General features: G+C 47.4%; 1 protein-coding gene across 1 annotated transcript in view; it reads left to right on the forward strand.

Moving 5' to 3' along the window:
- Positions 1-22,778, forward strand: part of LIMD1 (LIM domain containing 1) — a 73,192-nt gene that overhangs the window by 15,513 nt on the left and 34,901 nt on the right. The window contains exon 2 of the mRNA XM_079933935.1: positions 21,114-21,215. Within this exon, the coding sequence (XP_079790061.1) occupies positions 21,114-21,215 (102 nt within the window). The remainder of the gene's footprint in view (positions 1-21,113; positions 21,216-22,778) is intronic.

A 22,778-nucleotide genomic window follows, 5' to 3' on the forward strand; every position in this document is an offset into this window, starting at 1 on the left:
CTGGGGAAGTTTGGATGGGAGCAGGGAGATGTGCTGGCAGATGTGTTCTTAGCTGAGCAGACATTCCTGTTACACTAAAAATCAGAGTTTGAGGAGCTCTTTGTGGGAATGAAAAGCCATATAAGACTGTGGGCTCTGGAACTGCCCTGGGCAGACTGCTCAGCATCCTCATGCCTCAGTTTCCCCGTTAGGAAAATGTGGATATAGTTGTTGTGAGGACTAAATTAATTAGTACAGTCTGTACCGGCCAGTGCGGGAGCCACAGCACAGGAGGCTACTGGGTACTTCAAGAGGTGGCTGGTTTGAGTTGAGACGTGCTATACATATGAAATATACTCTGGAGTTTGAAGGCTTGGTATAGGGAGAAAAAGTAAAATACCTCCTGAATATTCTTATACTGATCGTATGTTGACGTGAGAATACTTCGGATATGTTGGGCTGAGTAAAATACATCATTAAAATTAGTTTCATCTGTTTTTACTTTTTAAGCGTGGCTACTTGAAAGTGTAAACTGACACGTGGCTTGCATTATTTTTCTGTTGGACGGGGCTTTGCTATGTGAAACCCTTAGAACAGGCTCTGGCATGTGGTGATCATTTGCTGGACAGGCACTTACAGTTAGTATTTTCTCAGAAGTATCAAAGCACCTTTACCTTTTTCCATCTGAAAGCTAAGCTCAATTGATTCATTCATACCCAAAAATGCTTAAACAAAAGGACTGTAGTTTGTCCAAAGGAGACTGATGTCATGATTGCCACCTGCACCCCCTGAACAGGCCCACTGAGGCTCATGTGTATTCTGATGGAGGAAGCAGATACTCTGGGGTCTGAAGCTGGTGTCTGCACGGGGCGTGATGAAGCAGGCGGTATCTGCAGCTGAGCCAGTTTTCCGGGACCTTAAAAGGCCCCCTCAGTTTAGCAAGTACAGGCAGAGCATCCAAAGAGATCACCCATCCCGTCTCTGTAGTTAGAGAAGTGTTTCCTATCAAGAGGTGGGAAGTGGGCCCTTTGGGATTTGGCCCCTCTGGGGGCCCCGCTGACAGGCTGCCCACCCCCTGAGCCTCCAGCCAGGCTCTGGAGGCCTCGCCTGGGCGTGCAGGAGAGTGGCCAGATCAGGGTGGCTTTCCAGGCAGCCTCCAGAGACCCATTTATCTGGGGCTTGTTGTGAAGTAGCTGAGGCTTCCCTCTCAGGTGGCGGGGCTCAGATGGAGTCCCTTTGTTGGCCAGCCTTACGGGTCAGTTTTAGAAGCCCAGCGGACAGGAGACGGCAGCCCCTCGTCTGCCCGTGGTCCACCTGTGGCTGCCACCCTCATTACCCATGCCTGACAGTGGGCGTGTGGGTGTGGGGAGGACAACTCTGCCCAGCTTTATAGCCAGAGAGCAGAGGAAGCCAAGGGAAGGAAGTAACATACAGTGAAATAACGTGTAGTTCGATGAGTTTTGACAAACACATGCACCCGTGTAACCCACACTGCTATCAAGACAGAGCAGTTCCACCCGCAGAAAGTTCCCTCCTGCCTCTTCCAGGCAGTGTCCATCCCCAGGCAACCCCTGTTCTGATTTTTTTTTTAAATCATTTATTAGTTTTGCCTGTCCCAAAACATAATGTAAATAGATCCATGTGGTATTCATACACAGTTGATCCCCATTATTCATGGATTCTGTATCTGTGGATTTGCCTACTTGCTAAAATTTATTTGTAACCCCAGATCAATACTCACAGCACGGGCTTCCCTGGTGGCGCAGTGGTGAAGAATCTGCCTGCCAGTGCAGGGGACACGGGTTCGAGCCCTGGTCTGGGAAGATCCCACGTGCCGTGGAGCAACTAAGCCCATGCGCCACAACTACTGACCCTGTGCTCTAGAGCCCGTGAGCCACGACTACTAAGCCTGCGCTCTAGAGCCTGCGAGGCACAACTACTGAGCCCACATGCTGCAACTATGGAAGCCCACACACCTAGAGCCCATGCTCTGCAACAAGAGAAACCACTGCAATGAGAAGCCCGCGCACCGCAACGAGGAGTAGCCCCCGCTCACCGCAACTAGAGAGAGCCCACGCACAGCAATGAAGACCCAACGCAGCCAGAAAACAAAAAAAACAAATACTCACAGCACTTTGGTGATCATTTGGGAACATGTGTAGAGCGGCGAAAAATTTGAGTCACCCCACACATGTGCCCGGCTGAGGTTGATCTGGGAGAGTTTCTGCCTGCTTGTTTCTGCTCTCATATTGTAAACAAGTGTCCTTTTCATGGTCTATTTAGTGCAATGTGTTTTTTGCATTTTTGTGCTCTTTGTTGATGATTTCTCAGTTTAAAATGGCCCACGTGTAAAAAAAATGGCTGAAGTGACATCTAGTGGTCCTAAACTTGAGAATGCTGTGATGTGCCTTACGGAGAAAATACATGTGTTAGATAAGCTTACTTCAGGCATGACTTACAGGGCTGTTGGCTGTGAGTTTAATGTTAATGAAGAACAGTATATAATAAATAAGGTGTCTTTAAACAGAAATGGATAAAACAAGTTGTGTATTATTTTTTTTTTTTTTTTGCGGTACACGGGCCTCTCACTGCTGCGGCCTATCCCGTTGCGGAGCACAGGCTCTGGACGTGCAGGCTCAGCTGCCATAGCTCACGGGCCCAGCCGCTCCGCGGCATGTGGAATCTTCCCAGACCAGGGCATGAACCCGTGTCCCCTGCATCGACAGGTGGACTCTCGACCACTGCACCACCAGGGAAGCCCAAGTTGTGTATTTTTTGATGAAAACGTTGTGACCAGAGGCTCACAGGAACCTAACCTTGTGTTTCCTCTGGGAGCAGTGATTCACTATTCACTAATTTGGTATTTGCGGTGACTTTATGGAACATAACTGACTCAAATAGCAAGAATCTACTGTAGTACTCTTTTGTCTGGCTTACTTCTCTCAGACAATGTCTGAAATTCATCTCTGTTGCCGCCTGTATCAGCAGTTGGTCCTCTTGAACTGCCGAGTAGCAGCCCATGGTATGAATACACCACAGTTTTTCTATTTCCCTGTGGAGGAACCTTGGGTTCTTTCAGTGTAGAGCCATTATGAATAAGTCTGCTTTGATCATTTGTGTGGACATATGCACTCATTTCTCTGGAGTACGTTATCTAGGAGTAGAATTTCTAGATCACATGGTAGGAGTATGTTTAACTTTTACAGCAACTGCCAGAAAGTTTCCCAGCGTGACTGTGCCACGTAGCATTCCTACCAGCAGTGTGAAAGCCCTCCCGTGGTTCTTTTATATATACTTAATTGAAGTATGGTTGATTTACAATATTATATTGGTTTCAGGTGTACAGCTTAGTGATCAGTATTTTTGCAGATTATACTCCATTATAAGTTATTACAAGATAATGGCTATAATTCCCTGTGCTATACAGTATATCCTTGTTGCTGATCTCTTTTATACATAGTAGTTTGTATCTGTTAACCCCATACCCCTAATTTGTCCCTCCTCCCTTCCCTCTCCCATTTGGGAGAGGGAAAACCACAGAGCAGAGCCTCTGGTCTCGGTTGAGTCTAAACCACAAGTTTGTTTCCTGTATTTGTGAGTCTGTTTCTGTTTTGCATATACACTCATTTGTACTATTTTGTATTATGTTTCTAGATCATGAGTCTCTGTTTTGCATATCATTTATTTGTGTTGTATTATATAAGTGATATCATACAGCATTTGTCTTTCTCTGAGTTATTTAGCTAAGCATAATATTCTCTAGGTCCATCCATGTTGCTGCAAATGGCAGGATTTCATTCTTTTTTATGGCTGAGTAGTATTCCATTGTGTGTGTGTGTGTGTGTGTGTGTGTGTGTGTGTGTGTGTGTGTGGCACATCTTCTGTATCCACTCATCTGTTGATAGGTGATCACATTGCTTCCATATCTTGGCTCTTGTAAATGTGCTGCTATGAACATTGGGGTACATGTACCTTTTGGGGGTTGTTTTTTTTTTTGGTCACACCACATGGCAAGTGGGATCTCAGTTCCCCGGCCAGGGATCGAACCGGTGCCCCCTGCAGGGGAAGCACAGAGTCTTAACCACTGGACCGCCAGGGAAGTCCCTGCATGTACCTTTTTGAATCAGTGTTTTCATTTTCTTCAGATATATACCCAGAAGTGGGATTGCTGGATCATACGGTAGTTCTGTTTTTATATTTTTTCAGAACCTCCATACTGTTTTCCTTAGTGGTTGCACCAGTTCTGTGGTCCTTGACTCGAGCTGGCTCAGGAGTTTCTTTGGGCTCTCTTTGCTTGTCACTTTCTCAACCACCTGCTCTCCAAGCTGGTGTTGCTTGACTGATAACCTTCCAACTTCTTCTGTTGAAATATCTTCACAAGACATTTTCATCCCTTTTCTGGTAGTTACTATGCTCTTGTTTTTTGTTTGTTTGTTTGTTTTTTGTGGTACGCGGGCCTCTCACTGCTGTGGCCTCTCCCATTGCGGAGCACAGGCTCCGGACGCGCAGACCCAGTGGCCATGGCTAACGGGCCCAGCCGCTCCGCGGCATGTGGGATCCTCCCGGACCGGGGCACGAACCTGCGTCCCCTGCATCGGCAGGCGGACTCCCAACCACTGCACCACCAGGGAAGCCCTATGCTCTTGTTTTTTGAAAAATTTTATTGAAGTGTAGCTGATTTACAATGTTGTGTTAATTTCTTCTGTACAGCAGAGTGACTCAGTTATACATACACGCTAAGGGAACTGTGTTCTCTGAAGGGTTTGATTTTTTTCACCAGCTTTCTTCTGTGTTTTTTGTCATTTTTAAAACATTTAAACAAACAGAACTAACTGTAGAAAAGTCAGAACATATAGACAAAGATAATAGTAAAAGGCACCCATGGTTCTACCTAGGGATAATCACTGTTAAGACACACTCTTTTAAACACATAGATATTTAATTTTTTAAGCGTCTGAGTGAATTGAGACTTTGGTGAGAACTGTGCTGGTAGAAGGCCTCTCGGTATGTCACAAAACTAGAGATCAGAAGCCAGTGAATGAGGCATTTTCCATTTCTGTTGCTTGTTGGAAGTCGTACTTCCGTTTAGTTTCTGGAACTGCCCAGGGAACTTTGTGTCACCCCAGCTACTGTCTTGACTTTTTTTGCAGGGCCAGCGGCCAGTAATTATGGAGTCCTAACCGAGAGCTGGGGGCCTCTCCCCACTCCATGCAGCAGGAAACCTTTCTTCCCTCCTGTGATCACCAGCAGCTCATGGGGCTCAGTGTCAAGGCAGCCGGAGAAGGGTCGGCCAGTTCTGATCATCAGAAAGTCTTTCTTCTGTCTGGCCAACCGTCTTCCTGAAGATCTGACCCAATTGGCAGCCAGGTTGAGCCTGTTAAAATGGCCAGGTCCTGTCACTCCTGGGCTCAGAAAAAACCTTTCATTCCCCTCTTCCCCATTCCTCACTCCCAGAATTAGAGCCATCGTCCAACTAGCCTTCTCCGTCCACATCCTCCCCTCTCCTGGTCCATGCCTGGTGGACATCACTGTTCCAAGCTCCTTCCTCTGGGTGGGTTAGTTGTTAAGGCCCTTTCCTGAAAGATGTCTTGTTCTTGGTCCCCCAGGAAATTCATGTCTGTGTGTGCCTTGCAGGTAGCTCACCTATCCTGCAGATTCTAAATGGATAGTCTTAAAAAGCAATGTTTTGGGGCTTCCCTGTTGGCGCAGTGGTTGAGAGTCCGCCTGCCGATGCAGGGGACACGGGTTCGTGCCCCGGTCCGGGAGGATCCCACATGCCGCGGAGCGGCTGGGCCCGTGAGCCATGGCCGCTGAGCCTGCGCGTCCGGAGCCTGTGCTCCGCAACGGGAGAGGCCACAGCTGTAAGAGGCCCGCGTACAGCAAAAAAAAAAAAAAAAAGCAATGTTTTGTCTTTTCTCAGAAAGAGGAATGAATGATTTACCCTGTGTTACATACACTCAGTCAAGCCTAAAAGTGATGTTAAAACCTCTGTTTGAAAACCATCGTTCCCATGTGAGGCTCAGGACCATTTATGGAGGAGTGATGTGCAGGGGTTTCACCCACGCCGTCTCTCAGGCTCCCTGAAGCCCTGCAGTGCGCCCGTGACTACTTCCCCGTTTTGAAGCTGGGGGAAGTAAGACAGAGCGATGCAGTAGCTTGCCCAGGGAGGTTCACTCGCTCAGCCATAGAACCCAACAAAGCCTGCTTCCAGACTTTCCCTTTGTTCTAAGGGAAATCTTTCGGTGGTGTTACTCTGCCACAGGCACTGAAGCTGGAGACTCAACTGAGACCAGAGTCTCTGCTTCTGGTTCCCCAGGGAGGGGGAGGAAGGGCAGGAAGAAGGGCTCTGTTTGGAAACTGGAGAGAGCAGACATGTCCCCTCAGCTTCACGGTTCCACCGGCACTGTTCACTATGTCTTTGTCCTGCTCCATCACACCCTTTTCTCGTCTTGGGTGAGTGTGGATTTAAAGCATCTCTAAACTAAGCTTCGTGTTACTTCTGAGGAAAGTTCAGGACTTTATTTCTTCCTTAAAAAAACGACTTTCAGGGGCTTCCCTGGTGGCTCAGTGGTTGAGAGTCCGCCTGCCGATGCAGGGGACACAGGTTCGTGCCCCGGTCTGGGGAGATCCCACATGCCGCGGAGCGGCTGGGCCCATGAGCCATGGCCGCTGAGCCTGCGCGTCCGGAGCCTGTGCTCCGCAACGGGAGAGGCCACAGCTGTAAGAGGCCCGTGTACCGCAAAAAAAACCCCACAAAAAACAAACAAACAAAAGAGAAACGATTTTCATTCCTGTTCCTTTCTGGTTCCACGTGGTTAACTGTGCCTGTGGCACTGGACCATCGTCTGAGGCTTCTCACTGATCTGGGGTCACTAATCTCAGAGCTTCTCTGCACCACAGCAGTCCTCTCTGACCCAGATGGGGACTGGGCACCCCGCCTGCTGTGTTTTCCCTTGTGGGGTGGATGCAGAGCATCGGGAGGCTGGGAAAGTGCCGAGTAGGGAAATGCACGGAGCCGTATGGGCAGCAGAGGAGCCGGGGCGTGGTGTGTGGGTTGATCCACTCATTCATTCATTCATTCATTCAATGAGCAAACGTCCATCGAGCGCCCACGTGTGCTGGGCAGGAGCAGTTACCCCTCTGTGCGGTTAGATGCCCTGGGGGAGCGGAGGGGAGCTCAGATCTGAGTGCCTGGGGGTCCCCCACAGAAGGACTCAGGAGTTTTGTGAGGTATTTGGAGTGTGGGTGCCTGTCAGGAGAGTGGCTGATATGTTTTCATTCTCAGTCTCAGGCCTGGTAGGTAACTAGGGAGGCAAACCCCTTTCCTGGAAAGGGAGGGAAGGAAATGAACTTTTTTGGGGTACCTCCCATGTGCTGGGAGCAGTTGCAGGCACTTACATGACCTCAGTTAATCCTCAAAGTTACCCCATGAAATGTATATGTTATTAAAACTCATCTGGCAGGTGAGGAAACTGGACTTGTGCCCAAGGTGGGATCTGAACCCAGTGTTTATGCCCAAAGCCACTCTTTCCAGATCCACCACAGGAGGGGGCCGGGCCATCCTCAGGCTCAGCAGGAGTGGACCCTGATCCTGGGGCTGGCGATGCTCCATGTCCTGATGTGCTTGGTGTTTACACAGGAGTGCTTATTTTGGGAAAAATCATTGAGTCGTAAACCATGGGGTTTTCTTTATGCATGTTATACTGCAGTAAAAGTGTTTCAAAAACAAAAACAAAACGCTCCCTAGAAAAGGATAATGAACTCTAAAGTGTTTTAGCTGCTTATCTTCTTGTCTAAACTGGTCACCAATTGTGTGGACAATAAATGCCGCCTCTTCTTTATGCTTGAACTTGGGTTGCCAGATTTAACAAATGAAAATATAGGACACCCAGTTGAATTTGAATTTCAGAGAAACAATGAATATTTTTTTAGTGTGTAAGTATGTACCATGCAATGTTTGGGACATACTTATACTACACAATTATTCATTTACATGAGATTCAAATTTGCACGCGGTATACTTACACTAAAGAATTGCTCACTGTTTATCTAAAATTCACAGTTGACTGGGCGACTAGTATTTTATCTGACAACCCTTGTTTGAGCTGAGAGCTGAAGGGGGTGAGAAATGCAACTGAGCCTCCTTTGAGAAATCAGGGGATTCTGAGGCCAAAGGCAAGAAAATAATCTAGGAGAAAAGCTGGTGGTGGGGGAAGTTGGCTGGGGGATTCTGAGATGCTGGAGGGAAATTGAACCAATGTCAAGAGAGGGTTACGCAGAATAATCTGACAGGTAAGGGAGTAGTGATATAAATGCTGTACCACTCAGCCTTCAAAATGGGTTCTGCTGGAGGTTGACGTTTGTTCTAGCAGTTTATGTTTGTGCAAAGATCCTGGGGAAAATGCACAATTTTGAGCCTTCTCACAAGAAAGAGTGATGTTAGGAGTGAGCTACCTTGAGAAACTGGCTTCAAAATCTGTGACAATTTGAGCAACAAAACAAATAATGATAGAAATGGATTATAACCCAGAGAATAAAATAAATATCCATAAGTCCTTACTGAAATAAATAAATGGGGAGAATTGGGGGGAAAACTCTTGTACAGAAGATCCTATTAGTGAAATGTAGAAAGAAAGATGAAGATAGAAAGGTCACCGTTTGAAAAGACCATTGTAATAATTGTTTCAGGCAAGAATCAGTGGAGGCTGAATAGTGGGCAAAAATATATGATGAAGAAATGGGTATTTGCTTAATGTCAAAGTGTTTTCCCATAAATGTCTTAATAATTACGAAGAGAAAGTAAAACTTCACAGTGGAGAAACCTGGCAAATTCTACCTTAAGAAGAGATCAAAGTTAATCTCACCGGTAGTTAAGACGTATCAATAGCATGTATATCCTGATATGATGTGCTGTGAAGGGCACATCATTACTTCTGGGGTGTTCCTGCCAGATACACATAACCTCAATCTGATCATGAGAAAACATTAGACACGACCAAAATGAGAGACAGTGTGCAAAATAATTGACCACTACTCTTCAAAAGTGTCAAGGTCACGTAAGACAAAAACAGATTAAGGATCTGTCTCTCATAAAAGGAGACACTTACTAAATGCAGTGGATTTAGTTCTGGCATTGGCTCCTGGTCCAAGGAAAATGACGTTAGTGGGACAGTTGTTGAAATTTGAATGAGGTCTATAGATTAGTGTATGTGTGTGTATGTGTGTGTGTGTGTGTGTGTGTGTGTGTGTATAATATATATAATATGTATTATATCAGTGTTAATTTCCTGATCTTTGGTAATTGTACTGTGGTCGTACAAGAGTTAACATTTGGGAAATCTGGATGAAGGGTATATAGAAAGTCTTTGTATTACTTTTACAACTTATTTGTGAGTCCAAAATCACGTGAGAAGCCCCTGAAAGTGAATGAACTTGGGGGTGGGGTGGGGGGAGCAGCAACTTTGTGTGTGGGGAGGGGCTGGTTGAAGGGCTGCAGGATGCTCTGAGGAGCACTCTTCCCGTAGGTATCAGAGTGTGAGGTGGCGGATTTGCATTATATTGAAAACATTGTTTAAATCTTAAAAAAAACCTTGTTTTTGATTATGATGGTAATGTATCTTCATTTTCGAATATATGAAGAGGTTAAAGAATACCATAAAAATCCTCCCTAACCCCTACTTCTCAGCAGTGAACATGGACGATAATTAGTGTTCATCCTCGTGGTCATGACTTTATCTGTAAATATACTCTTTAAAAAAACAGAATAGAGAACAATGTGTCCATATGCATCGTGGTCCCATTGTATTGTGAACAGTTGGTATCATAAAAGAATACTCTAGAACTGTGTTGCTCAATACATGGGATTATTTAAACTTAAAAAATCCAATTACTTAGGTGTACTAGCCACATTTCAAGGGCTCAGCAGCCACTTGAGCTGTCACATTGGACAATCCAGAATAGAACATTTTCATTATCACAGAAAAAGTTCTATCGGGTGGCACCGCTGTAGAGTATGATTTTTTTAAGTTGTGTAGTATTTATTTATTTATTTTGCATTACACGGGCCTCTCACTGTTGTAGCCTCTCCCGTTGCGGAGCACAGGCTCTGGACGCGCAGGCTCAGCAGCTATGGCTCACGGGCCCAGCCGCTCCGTGGCATGTGGGATCTTCCCGGACCGGGACACGAATCCGTGTCCTCTGCATCGGCAGGCGGACTCCCAACCACTGCGCCACCAGGGAAGCCCGACTTTTTGTTTTTTTATAACTGCTTTACTGAGATATAATTCACATGCCATAAATCCACCCCTTGATAGTGTACAATTCAACAGCTTTTAGTATATTCACTGAGTTGTACAACCATCACCACTGTCTAATTTAGAACATCTTCATCACCCCAAAAAGAAAGCCCACCCCCATTAGCAGATGCCCCCTTGCCCCCTCTCCCCCAGTCCGAGGCAGCCACTCATCTGCTTACTGTCTCTGCATATCCATTTTGGGCAGCATCTTTGATTTTTTTCTTTGGGAAAAATTCTAATAAATTCTTGAATCAAATGGCGTGAAGACTTTTTAAGGCTTCCTTCTAGTTATTTATTTACTTACCGCGCCATGCCACGTGCGGGATCTTAATTCCCCGACCAGGGATCAAACCCACACCTCCTGCAGTGGAAACTTGGAGTCTTAACCACTGGTCCGCCAGGGAAGTCCCATTTTTAAGGCTTTCAATAGGTGGTGCCACACTACCCTCCAGAAAGGTCGTCCACATTTATGCTTCCACTAACAGTGTACGAGAATGCCCTTTTCTCTGCACCCCCTGTGACACTCTTACTATTGTTATTATCATTGCTTTCGTCTTTGCCGCTGAGACAGTGACGAGTGGCACCCACCTTTGCATTTGGCTCCTGGGTGGAACACCTTTTCCTGTGCTGATTGGCATATTTCTATTTTGGATAAGAGTTGAGAAAGATAACTGGGCTCTGTGCAGAGAGGCTGGAGGAGGGGGAGTACGCAGGTGGGCGAGCCCAGAAGCCACAGCACAGGGTGCCCTGGAGGCTGTTGAACTCTTTCCTTCGGAGAGCGGAGGGCAGGGAATGATTCGGGCCAGAGAATGGGAGTGCGCTGGGGCAGAAGTGCCCCTGCAGGTTGTCTGGCAAGGCTAGCTAGAGCTTATGGTGGTGATTGGGAAACTGCGAGAGAAACTTCCTTTCCCACTGCAATGAAGTGAAGCCGTCGTTGGTTTTGAATAGCTTTGAGATTGAAGAAAGTAGCCTGCTGCAATGACCCCATAGCCCAGAATGGCCTTGAGTACGTCCTTTGTAGCTTGGTGAGAGTATCACCCCTTGACCTGGGAACTACAGGGTGCGTGGGAGAGAGGGCAGGCAGGGGAGGCCCGCGTGCCGGGGAGGATGTGTTTTGTTGTGTTATCTGCATCCATGGTTCTCAGCCTTGGCCGAGCCTTAGAGTCAACTGAGGCGCTGTGGTCCCACCCCCAAATTGGAACCAGAGTCTCTGCAGGTGATGGTGGGCATCTACTTTGATTCCTTCCTTGAGAGGCAGCCGTCTGCCTGGGAGGCAGGAGCCCGGCACCCACCGCCTTCAGGGCTCTTTCCACGAGCTTCTATTGTGGCTAGGAGGAAGTCTGCTGCTGAGGCCATTGGCCCAGCTCTGCCAAACGCTTGGCCCCTCTTCTAGAACCTGTTGACTCCCAGAGCTGCCCAGAGCCGCCCAGGTCCATAGGCTGCAACCTTCTGCTGAGAAAAAGCCTTGCTCAACTTGTGTGCAGACTAATTCATCCAACTCTGTCCTCTCAGCCACCCCCAACCTGACTGCGTGCCCTGCCCCTGGCTTCAGCCCCCTTTCAGCGTAGTATGTGGTCCACGGCTGTGTGATGCCGTGTGATGTGCAGCATCCGTTCAGAGCTAAAAAGGACGCCCGCACCTCTCAGAGGCCTCCCTTCCTCACTGGGAGAGGAGTGGTCACCCGGACAAGGCCCAGGTGTGAGCTGGAGGTGCAGGGCCACTCCCATTGGCCGGCCTGATGGAATCTTTTTATTTCAAACCTTATCCTGACAATAAAAGGTGGCGACTTGGCTGTGTGTTCAGTTGAAGGAGTGCTGCACGGTCCTCAGGCTGTCTGTAGTAAGGAGGCAGGGATTCTGCTGTAGCCAAAACCTCACGCTGAGGCTGCTTTGCGGACCTCCTTGTTTATAAATCCTGCCTTTGCAAGCCAGTAGGGAAGATGCCATGGCCCTAAACCCAATTTGTTTTTTGGCTTTGGGTGTACAGGAGATCATTGAATGCCAATTTGGGATCACTTCCTTCACATGGAACGCTGCCCAGGCTAGACTGGGTGGTGTCTGCATTCGATCAGTTAGGCTGTGTTATTCGTTCTCAAATAATCTTCCTGGAACTGTTGCAGTGGGCCGGGACATTCCAGGAGGCAGAGTGGGCTCTGTCCCATCTCAAGTGTCGTGGTTTCCCTTTTGTCTGTTATATACTCTTGAGGTTCCACTGATACTTTTTTTGAGAAAAATTTCTCCCCGCTAAGCCGTTTGGGAACCACTGTTGTGCACCAAGAGAGTTAGGCCGGCTTGAATTAGTATATGAACAAAAGGTTTTCAAGATACTGGATTCAGGCAAGGATAGACAATGATCCTTGAGAGACGGGAAGCAAATGGGTCGGCCCTATGATTGTCCCAGCTTACTGCCTTGAGAGAGTTTCCAGACATTGACACAAGGAGGGAGAAGGGAGAGAGAGCCTGGGAGACTCCTTGAGTTAAAAGGCTGCTGAGGGGACTTCCCTGGTGGCGCAGTGGTTAAGAATCCACCTGCCAAGGGGACACGGGTTCGAGCCCTGGCCCGGGAAGATCCCAGATGCTGCGGAGCAGCTAAGCCCGTGCACCACAACTACTGAGCCTGCGCTCTAGAGCCCACGAGCCCCAACTACTGAGCCCATGAGCCACAACTACTGAAGCCCGTGTGCCTAGAGCCCGTGCTCCACAACGAGAGAAGCCACCGCAATGAGAAGCCTGCGCACCACACCAAAGAGTAGCCCCTGCTCGCTGCAACTAGAGAAAGCCTGTGTGCAGCAATGAAGACCAACGTAGCCAAAAATAAATAAATATACAAGTAAATTAATTAATTAAAAAAAAAAAAGTGCTGCTGAGATCCTGGGGGAGACTAAGGCAGCTGGATTTCATAGGACTCTAGCAAAATCTTTCCAAAGCATATATCTGATAAAGGACTTGTCTCTTGAATATGTAGGAAATTCTCATAACTCAAGAAAAGGAAAAAAAATGAGCAAAAGATTTGAACAGACACCTCACCAAAGAAGATACAGGATGGTAAATAGCACAGCAAAAATGCTCTGGTGCAACATCGTTAGTCACTGGAGAAATGCAAATTAAAACCACAACGAGGGGGGAATTCCCTGGCGGTCAACTGGGTAGGACTCCACGCTTCCACTGTAGAGGGCATGAGTTCAACCCCTGGTCGGGGAACTAAGATCCTGCGTGCCATGTGGAGCAGCAAAAAAAAAAACAGAACCAAAACCACAGTGAGGTACTACTACCTACCTATTGGAATGGACAAAATCAGGATGACTGCCATTCCGAGTACTGGCAAAGATGTGGAGAAACTGGAACTCTCATAAACTGCTGGTGGGAATGTGAGATGATAGATCTTCTTTGGGAAACAGTTTGGCAGCTTCTTCTTTTTTTAAAAAAAAAATTTATTTATTTATTTTGACTGCACCAGGTCTTAGTTGCAGCATGCAGGATCTTTTAGTTGCGGCACTTGGACTCTTAGTTGCGGCATACAGGCTTCTTAGTTGTGGCATGCAAACTCTTAGTTGCAGCCTTCGGGATCTAGTTCCCTGACCAAGGATCGAACCCTGGCTGCCTGCATTGGGAGCTCGGAGTCTTACCCACTAGACCACCAGGGTAGTCTGGGCAGCTTTTTAAAAAGTTAAATATACACTTACCATAAGCCTGAGCCAATCCACTCCTAAGTTACCCAAGAGAAAAGGAGAAATATGTCTGTACATAAACACTTGTACACAAGCAGCTTTATTTGTAACAGCCCCAAAGTGGAAACCACTCATGTTCATCACCAGCTGAGTGGATAAGAAAATGGTGGTCCCATCACACAATGGACAACAACTCAGCAATGAAAAGGAATGAACTCTCGGTGTATACAGAAGCTGGGTGAATCTCAGAATCATTATGCTGAGTGAAAGAAACCAGACAAAAAACGAGTACATGCTCTAGGCTCCATGTATATAACCTCTAGAAAATACAAACTGAGCTCACATTGGTGGTATAGTGGTGAGCATAGCCTTCCAAACTGACCTCTGCTGACAGAAAGCAGAGCAGTGGTTGCCCAGGGAGGGGCCATTAGAAAAGGCGTGAGGACATGTGGAATCTTTGGGGATGGTGGGTGTGTTCACTGTCCTAATTGTGGTGATGCTTTCACAGGTGTATTCAAATGTCAAAAGTTATCAAATTGTACACTTTAAATATGTGCAGTTTATTGGGTGTCACTTATACCTCATTAAAGCTGTTTAAAAGAAGATCCCTCTGGCTAGAGTTTGGAGAATGGATTAAAGGGCAGTGAGTCTAACTACAGGGCAATAGTTGCATATCCTTTCCTCCCTTCTCTTAAAGTTTAATTCCTTCTTTCCCTCACTTTCCTCCTGGTTTTGGAGCTTGGATTACTATAGTAATATGTGATTGACATTTTATGACTTTCCTCTGTTGAGGAAAAGTAAGGATTTCCTTTAAAATCTTCTAACTAAGGGACCATGTGGAAAGCAAAGGGTGTCTAGGAGTCTTTTCTTCTTGTTGAATCCTGTCTCGGAAAAACTCACTTCTGTTTCTTTGTGCTACGAGTGCTCACACTTCTGACACCAGATGTGTGGTTTTTCCCACACCAACCAATTCTCCGACACCAGCCAGGTGTCCTACAGTTCAATTCAATCTGATGCTAACTGGAGTTAGCACAGACCCCACAGGTTAAGGAAGGACTCAGTCCTACAAGTCCCCCTCCCACTTTGCCAACTATGCCTCTGACTGGCTGTAAATCAGAGTTCCCCCCACCCCCTCCTTGGGTTTGATTTTTTGCCTTAATGACTCACAGAACTTAGGGAAACACATTTACCAGTTTATTATAAAGGATATGATGAAGGATACAGTTTAACAGTTGGATGAAGAGATACATAGGAAAAGGTCTGGAAGGGTCCTGAGTACAGAAACTTCTGCCTGGTGTAGTTGGGGTGTGTCACCCTCCTGGCATGTGGCTGTGTTCACCAACCTCGAAGCTCTCTGAATCCTGTACATTGAGGAGGCTTCATCATGTAGGCACGATTGATTATTAACTCATTTTCCAGCCCCTCTCCCCTCCCTGGAGGACGGAGGGGTAGGGCTGAAAGTTCCAAACTTATAAGCCTGACTTGGTCTTTCTGGTGACCAGCCCCCAACCAGGAGCCCACGCAGTGTTTCCTCATTAGAACAAAAGATGCTCATTTTGCCCAGGAAATTCCAAGGGATTTAGGAACTCTGTGTCAGGAACTGGGGTCAAAAACCAAATATTAGCAGAAACTTGGGGCAGAGACCAATATATGTATTTCTTATTATTTCACAAGCCCGAGCCTCTGCTCGGCCCTGGCCACTTAAGCAAACTTACAGCACAGGACTTTGGGTGAGATTGGTCAGCTCACCTATCAGTAGTGGCATAGTCTGGTTTCCTGGCTCCTTGGATGACCCTTCCATGAGGGCAGGGGTCAGAGTGCAGTCGCGCTGCTCACCATCCTACTGCCAGCGTCTGCAGAGAGCCTGGCTCCGAGTGAATGGTGGGGAAGCACTTGTGGGGTGAATCCTTCAGCTGCAGTGTCCCTGGCAGAAGGGTAGGAGGAACAGAGGGTCTGTGTGGGGCGGCCTTGTGATGGAGGTCCCTGGCAGAAAGATGGCCTTGTGTGCGTAGGATAGGCCAGCATGGGAGGTGGGCCGGGTGGCCACCAGGAGATCTGGGACAGGGCTGGTCTTGGGTCTGAATCCCTGAACAGATTGTATGTTGGGGGATGGGGGGGGCGGGTGGTGAGTAAGGAGCTCCTTCTTTTTTTGGGGGGGGGGCCCATGTGTGTTGCAGGAAGAGCCACACAGCTGCCAACCAGATGGGAATAATGGGACCTTTGAGTTAGAACTTGGGCTCAGATTCCATCTTTCAAACGTCCCAGCGGTGTGACCTTCAGCAAGTTACAGCACCTTTCTAGGATTTCTAGAACGTGGGTGTGAGAAAGGGGATGCACATTCAGCGTGCACTGGATGAACGCTCCTAGCTCAGGCTCTGGGAGGTACGTTATTTCCTAGAATATGAAATTTACTTTGTCTTTTTTTTTTTTTCCTGCCAAAGGAAGACTAGATCTATTTCTTGCCCATGAAGTACTTTTCTATCCATTTACCACAAGCCACAGGGATGAAATATTTTCTTACCTACTTGGCTTCTTGTGGGACCTCCTCTGTCCGTGACTGATGGTTTAGAGCACAAGTGGCTTCCTTCCTTGTTTTGTATCTGCGCTTGATGCTCAGAGTGGTGAGAAAGGATGTCAGCATCCCCAAGGAATGAGAGAGAGCGAGGGGGATGCTGAAGTCAGTAGGTCCCAGCCCTTGGGTTAAGAGGAAGCCAGAGAGAGTGTCACTCTGCTGGCTGCAGGAGCGGAGGAAGGCCTGATGTGGAGAGATAACGCAGCAGGAAGCCCAGGGAGGCCTGGGCAGTTGTCAGTGTCCACTGGAAGATGCTGCCCACCCTGCCTCTCACTTTACGAGCTTGAGTGAGAGGTTGTCTGATTTTATTCCCCAAGCCCAGGCAAGACGAGTTCATGTCCTTGTGACCCAGGAGCATCCCTCTGACTCAGGAGATGTATTCCACCTCTCCTCACTGGCAAGCTGTCTCCAAGGGGGTCCTCTTCCCGCACTCCCCATGCAGACAGGTGGAAGGGCTGATCACTGCTTCAGTGGAGTCTCACTGCTTCTCTGTGCTTTGCAGCTAACATTTCCACGGGGCTTAAGCACAGAGACCACAGTGATGGAGAGGGAAGAAGTGAGGTTGCGCTTGGGGTGGTTTTGTTCCATGTTCGTGAGCAGAATTACATTCACGTTGCTTTGAGGTTCCATCCAGGCTGCTTTGAGCGTGCTTTGGTTGCTGCCGGACAAACCAGCCGGTGTTGCTCTTTGTAAAGGTTTAGAGTCCAGTCCCAGGGCACTTGGGATGGGTGGTCTGGAAATCAACCCCAGGATCACCAAATAGTATAATTAATACCTTCTCTTTGTCCGATAGTTGCTGTTTTTCAAGAGAAAGTTCTCCCCCCATCACCATGTTTGAATTATGTCGTCAACCGGGGCTCAGTAGAGGCCCACGTTGTCTGTTTCTCTATTTTTATGTATGTTTGTTGAGGGCATAGGAGTGCACTTTGTCAGGGGCTGCAGGTGTTCAGAGATGCATAAGACTCTGTAAAAGGCATTTACAGGGGTGTGTGTACCCCAGGTACAAGGAGGTGAGGGCCAGGGTAGAGGGGAGGTGACACAGGCTATACGTGGAGCTGCACAGAAAGTGATTCAGCTCAACAGTTCTTCACGGAACCCTTGCAGAGGCCACAGCTAAGACGTGGCCCTGTCTCTCTTTTTTTGGATTTTATTTTATTTTATGTTTCAAACATTTTTATTTATTTATTTTACTGAAGTATAGTTCATTTACAATATTGTTTTAGTTTCAGGTGTACAGCGAAGTGAAAAGAATATATATATTCTTTTTCAGATTCTTTTCCATAATGTTATTACAAGATATTGAATATGTGTTCCCTGTGCTGTACAGTAAATCCTTGTTATCTATTTTATATACAGTAGTTTGTATCTGTTAATCCCATACTCCTAATTTATCCCTCCCCCTCTTTTCCCTTCGGTAACCATAAGGTTGTTTTCTATGTCTGTGAGTCTATTTCTTTTTTGTAAATAAGTTCATTTGTGTTGCTTTTTAGACTTCACATATAATAATGTCTTTCTCTGTCTGACTTACTTCACATAATATGATAATCTCTAGGTCCATCCACGTTGCTGCAGATGGCATTAGTTCATTCCTTTTATGGCTGAGTAATATTCCATTGTGTGTATATATACACCACATCTTCTTTATCCATTCATCTGTTGAAGCACTTGGGTTGCTTCCATATCTTGGCTATTGTAAATATTACCGCTGTGAACATCGGGGTGCATGTATCTTTTCAAATAAGAGTTTTTGTCTTTTCTAGATACATGCCCAGGAGTGGGATTATTGGATCATATGGTAATTCTAGTTTTAGTTTCTTAAGGAACCACCAGACTGTTTTCCATAATGGCTACACCAGTTTACATCGATGTGGCCCCTATCTTGAAGGTGCTCCCAATTCACTAGGAGAGGCAGGCAGTGCCCAGGTAACCAGTAACCTGCCACAGCACAGTAGGTGCCGTGTCCAGTGCTGGGCACGCCAACCCCATTGCTTCCATGTCCACACACACGCCTAAATGCCAGAGGCCCCGCCTGGCCCACCTGGGCCACCTGCTTCATTGGCCGGCCGCCAGCACCATTGGTTTCTAGAGTGATAAGCCTGCTGCAACAGGTTTAGAGAGGAGTGGTACTGGCAGAACCCTGCCGTCTTCACTCTTCCCTGCTAGCTGGACACAGCTCTGATTGTGCCAGCAAAGGAATGCAGTTTGCCCAGAACGGATGTATTTCTTGACTTGAGAGCAGCCTAAGCTGTATGTGAAATAACCAGACAAAAAGAAATGCTGATGCCTCTGAGTTCCTCGATGTTTTCAATTTCATCATGCTGTTTGCTAGGTACAGAAATACCAGCCGTCCAGTAGTTTCATCCTGCATATGTGTGTGCGTGTGCGTGTGCGTGCATGCGTACCCACACACAAAGGTAATTTCATAGCCAGTAAGAAAAGGCGGAAGAGAAGGGCCTTGGGGAACTTGCTGGGGTGTTGGAAACATTGTATATCTTGATCTAGGTTTACATTACATAGGTTACTTGTCAAAACTCATTGGATGATAGACTTATAATTTGTGCATTTCACTGTTTGAATTTTATCTTGAAAAAATAACTAAGCAAATAATGGACTCATTAATGATATGCAGGCTGAAGTGTTCAGGGTGAAGTGGACTGCTGTCTGCATCTTACTGTGAAATGTATCCCAAATAAGATGGATGGTTGCATTGATTAAGGGATGGGCAGCAAAATGCTAACAATTGTAGAATTGAGGTGGTGGGCATATGAGTGTTCCCTGTATGATTCTTCCCATTTTTCTGCATGCTTGAAAGTTTTCATAATAAAATGTTAAAGCGGAAGAACTACAAATAACCACCAGTTGTGATCCCTAGAACTTTCCTTAAGCGAATTCCCCCAAGAGCCAGTTTTCTCGGCTGACCCAGTACTGTTCCTACAGACGGCATCACCTGCTTCCTAAGGGAGTGTTGGTGAAGCGACGTGAGGGCCCTGGGCTGAGTGTGTTCTCTGTGCACCTGGTGTGGTTGGTGTGGGCGTGTTTCGTGAAGGATGTGTTAGCTTGGACTTCCTTTGAAGGTGATGCAGTTTATCAACTTGAAATGATAAGAACTCTGAAACACAGGGCTTTCTGCCCTGTAGGCAGAATGTGGCTGGGGATTTGCAGCCTGACAGATGGGAAGCAGAGCTAGAAAAGGCTGCTGAGCCCCTGACCAAGGACATGAGCTGGCTGCCCTGATGGATGCTGGGGGACCTTTTTATATATATTTAAATTTTTGAAAAATTAGTTATAGATATTTTATATATAAAGTGTGTAGAGATGTATAATTTATTTTTCAAAAATTTTAACATTATACAGTGTATTTAAACAGATCCAGGGGAATTCCCTGGCAGTCCAGTGGTTAGGACTCGATGCTTTCAGTGCCATGGGCCCGGGTTCAATCCCTGGTTAGGGAACTAAGATCCCACAAGCCACTCGGCATGGCCAAAAAATTAAAAATTTTTAAAAATTAAAAAAAACAGATCCAAACATTTTTTGAGACTAGACTTTTTTCAGCTATAACAATGCCTGCCCTTGTAAGTTTTTTTTTAATACAGAAGATGGAAAGAAGTAAAACCAGCCATAACTTTACAGTTTTGCTATATTTCCTTCTTGAATCTTTTAAAAAAAATTTCATGCATTATTTACATAATTGTGATCTTTTTCATTTGACTATAATGGGGGAGTTCTTTGGAAGGGAGATTCCAACACCTCCTTTTATGTGGACTGGCCCACATAAGGGACCATATAAAGGAACCGAAGAGTGGGCATAGGGCACAGACAGGGGAGCCCCGAGCAAAGGCGAGGAGCTGAGACCCAGTGGCCAGGGGCAGGCGCAGGGCAGAGCACTGGACTTGCAGTCTGAGAGACCTGGGGCTTGGGGGCCTGATCACTCGTTGTAAAAAGTGAGGTTAGTAAATCCCCGTTGGCGGTTCCCATTGTAAATTAAAGGAAATAATTTGTTGGAAGTTGCCCAACCTGTGTATTTGGCATATTGTAATCCTGGTGCAGCATTTGGACATTGTCTTATAACGGTGGGAGGCTTTGAAAGCTTTGGGCAAGGGAGGAGATGGAAGAAGTGGAGGTGTTCTGAACATTAGCACACTGGTGTGGAGGGGGCCTGAACACGAGCCTGGGGCCTGATTCCTGCAGTGGAAAGAACTGATAGTTGAAAGGCTGACGGAGGGAGAGAGCATGAGAGAAAGACATTGCAAAGGAGTAATCCTCCGGATTTGGTGATGGGCTGGTTGGGGGAAGGGGTGGGTATCTTGCTTTGTCCATTGGCTTTTTTTTTTTTTTGCGGTACACGGACCTCTCACTGTTGTGGCCTCTCCCGTTGCGGAGCACAGGCTCCGGATGCACAGGCTCAGCGGCCATGGCTCACGGGCCTAGCCGCTTCGCGGCATGTGGGATCTTCCCAGACCAGGGCACGAACCCGTGTCCCCTGCATCGGCAGGCGGACTCTCGACCACTGCGCCACCAGGGAAGCCCTGTCCATTGGCTTTTTATCACTCACTTTACACTGTTTCCCTCCTGACTCACTGCCGTGTTCTTTCCCTTGCAGGAGCCTGTGTGAAATGCAGCAAGGGGGTGTTTGGGGCCGGCCAGGCCTGCCAGGCCATGGGGAACCTCTACCACGACGCGTGCTTCACCTGTGCGGCCTGCAGTAAGTGTGTGTGTGTGTGTGTGTGTGTGTGTGTGTGTGTGTGTGTGTGTTGAGGGACAGGGTAAGGAACACAGGGAACCAGGAAGGGAGGAGACGGAAGAGCATCCTTCCTGGAGACACTTGGCCCATGTCCCTCCATGGTCCTATGGGAAGACAGGACAGTGTCCTCTAGAACAGGGTTTTGTACCACCAACACAAGGCCCATCAGGGTAAGCTGACTTATCACAGAGTACCAGGGTTTGCCTGGGGCCCACTCTGGTGGTAGTGGAGCAATCCCTAATAACATCAGGTTTGTAATGCATATCAGAGGTCTCAGAAGAGTCGGGAGGAAAGCGCTGGGATTCACCATTGTCTGCCCTGTTGTCAGTTTTCTCCGCCACTGCGGGGACCAGTCAGTCAGTTACCCCTGTGTGAAGCAGGGTCCTTTCACAACTCTTTGGCCCCGATCTTTCATTTGGAGGCTGCTGTTCATTGTGAAGTGTGAGCGTGTGCGTGAATGCCTGTGTGTATGCATGCCACACACGTATCGATGCCTCTTGGCAAACACCTCTGGGCATCTTTGTACTGCATTATGGGCATTATGCCTGAAGCAGCAAACCAGGAAACTAGGCCTGCGCTCAGCTCAGCAAACTGCTCATTGAACTGATGGCATCCACAGTGGAAGATTCTAACACATTGCAGGCTGTTTGCGAAGTCTGACGGAGCCATGAATTGTGCTTTTTTCACGGTCTCTACCAAAGATTAATTTTGAGGAGCATTTTTGAAAAATGTCCCACTGACATCTCCACTTCTACACCAAGGCTGGCAGCTGTCTATTAAAAGGAAACATTACAACAAAGCCAAAGAGAGTCCGGGACCAGGGGGTCTTATCTTCTGGCCCAGAGGTCCTCAGTCCTGGCAGTTCATTAGAATCATGGGAGGGTTGGGGGAGAGATTTTAAAAGCCAGTGATGGACTTCCCTGGTGGCACAGTGGTTAAGAATCCGCCTGCCAGTGCAGTGGACGCGGGTTTGAGCCCTGGTCTGGGAAGATCCCGCATGCCGCAGAACATCTAAGCCCGTGCGCCACAACTACTGAGCCTGTGCTCTAGAGCTCGCGAGCCACAACTACTGAGCCCGTGTGCCACAACTACTGAGCCTGTGCTCTAGAGCTTGCGAGCCACAACTACTGAGTCCGTGTGCCACAACTACCGAAGACCGCATGCTTAGAGTCCGTGCTTCACAGAGAAGCCACCGCAATGAGAAGCCCGCGCACCACAACGAAGAGTAGCCCCCGCTCGCCGTAACTAGAGAAAAACCCACGCACAGCAATGAAGATCCAATGCAGCCAAAAAAAAAAAAAAAAAAGCCAGTGATGCCCCAGCCCCACCCTGACCAGCAGAATCAGAAGCCCTAGGGGTGAGGTTTCTAGAGTGGGGCACATGTATTGTTTCTAAGCTCCTCCGGTGACTCCCAGGTGTGGCCAGAACCGAGTACCTGGGATTAGTGCCAAGCTTCTCATTTTAGAAGCCTCCGGAGACGGAAAGAGGAGGGACTTTCTCGGCTGGTTTGTGGCACAGCCCGCA

This window comes from Stenella coeruleoalba (assembly GCF_951394435.1).
Source record: "Stenella coeruleoalba genome assembly, chromosome: 10".
NCBI lineage: Eukaryota > Metazoa > Chordata > Mammalia > Artiodactyla > Delphinidae > Stenella > Stenella coeruleoalba.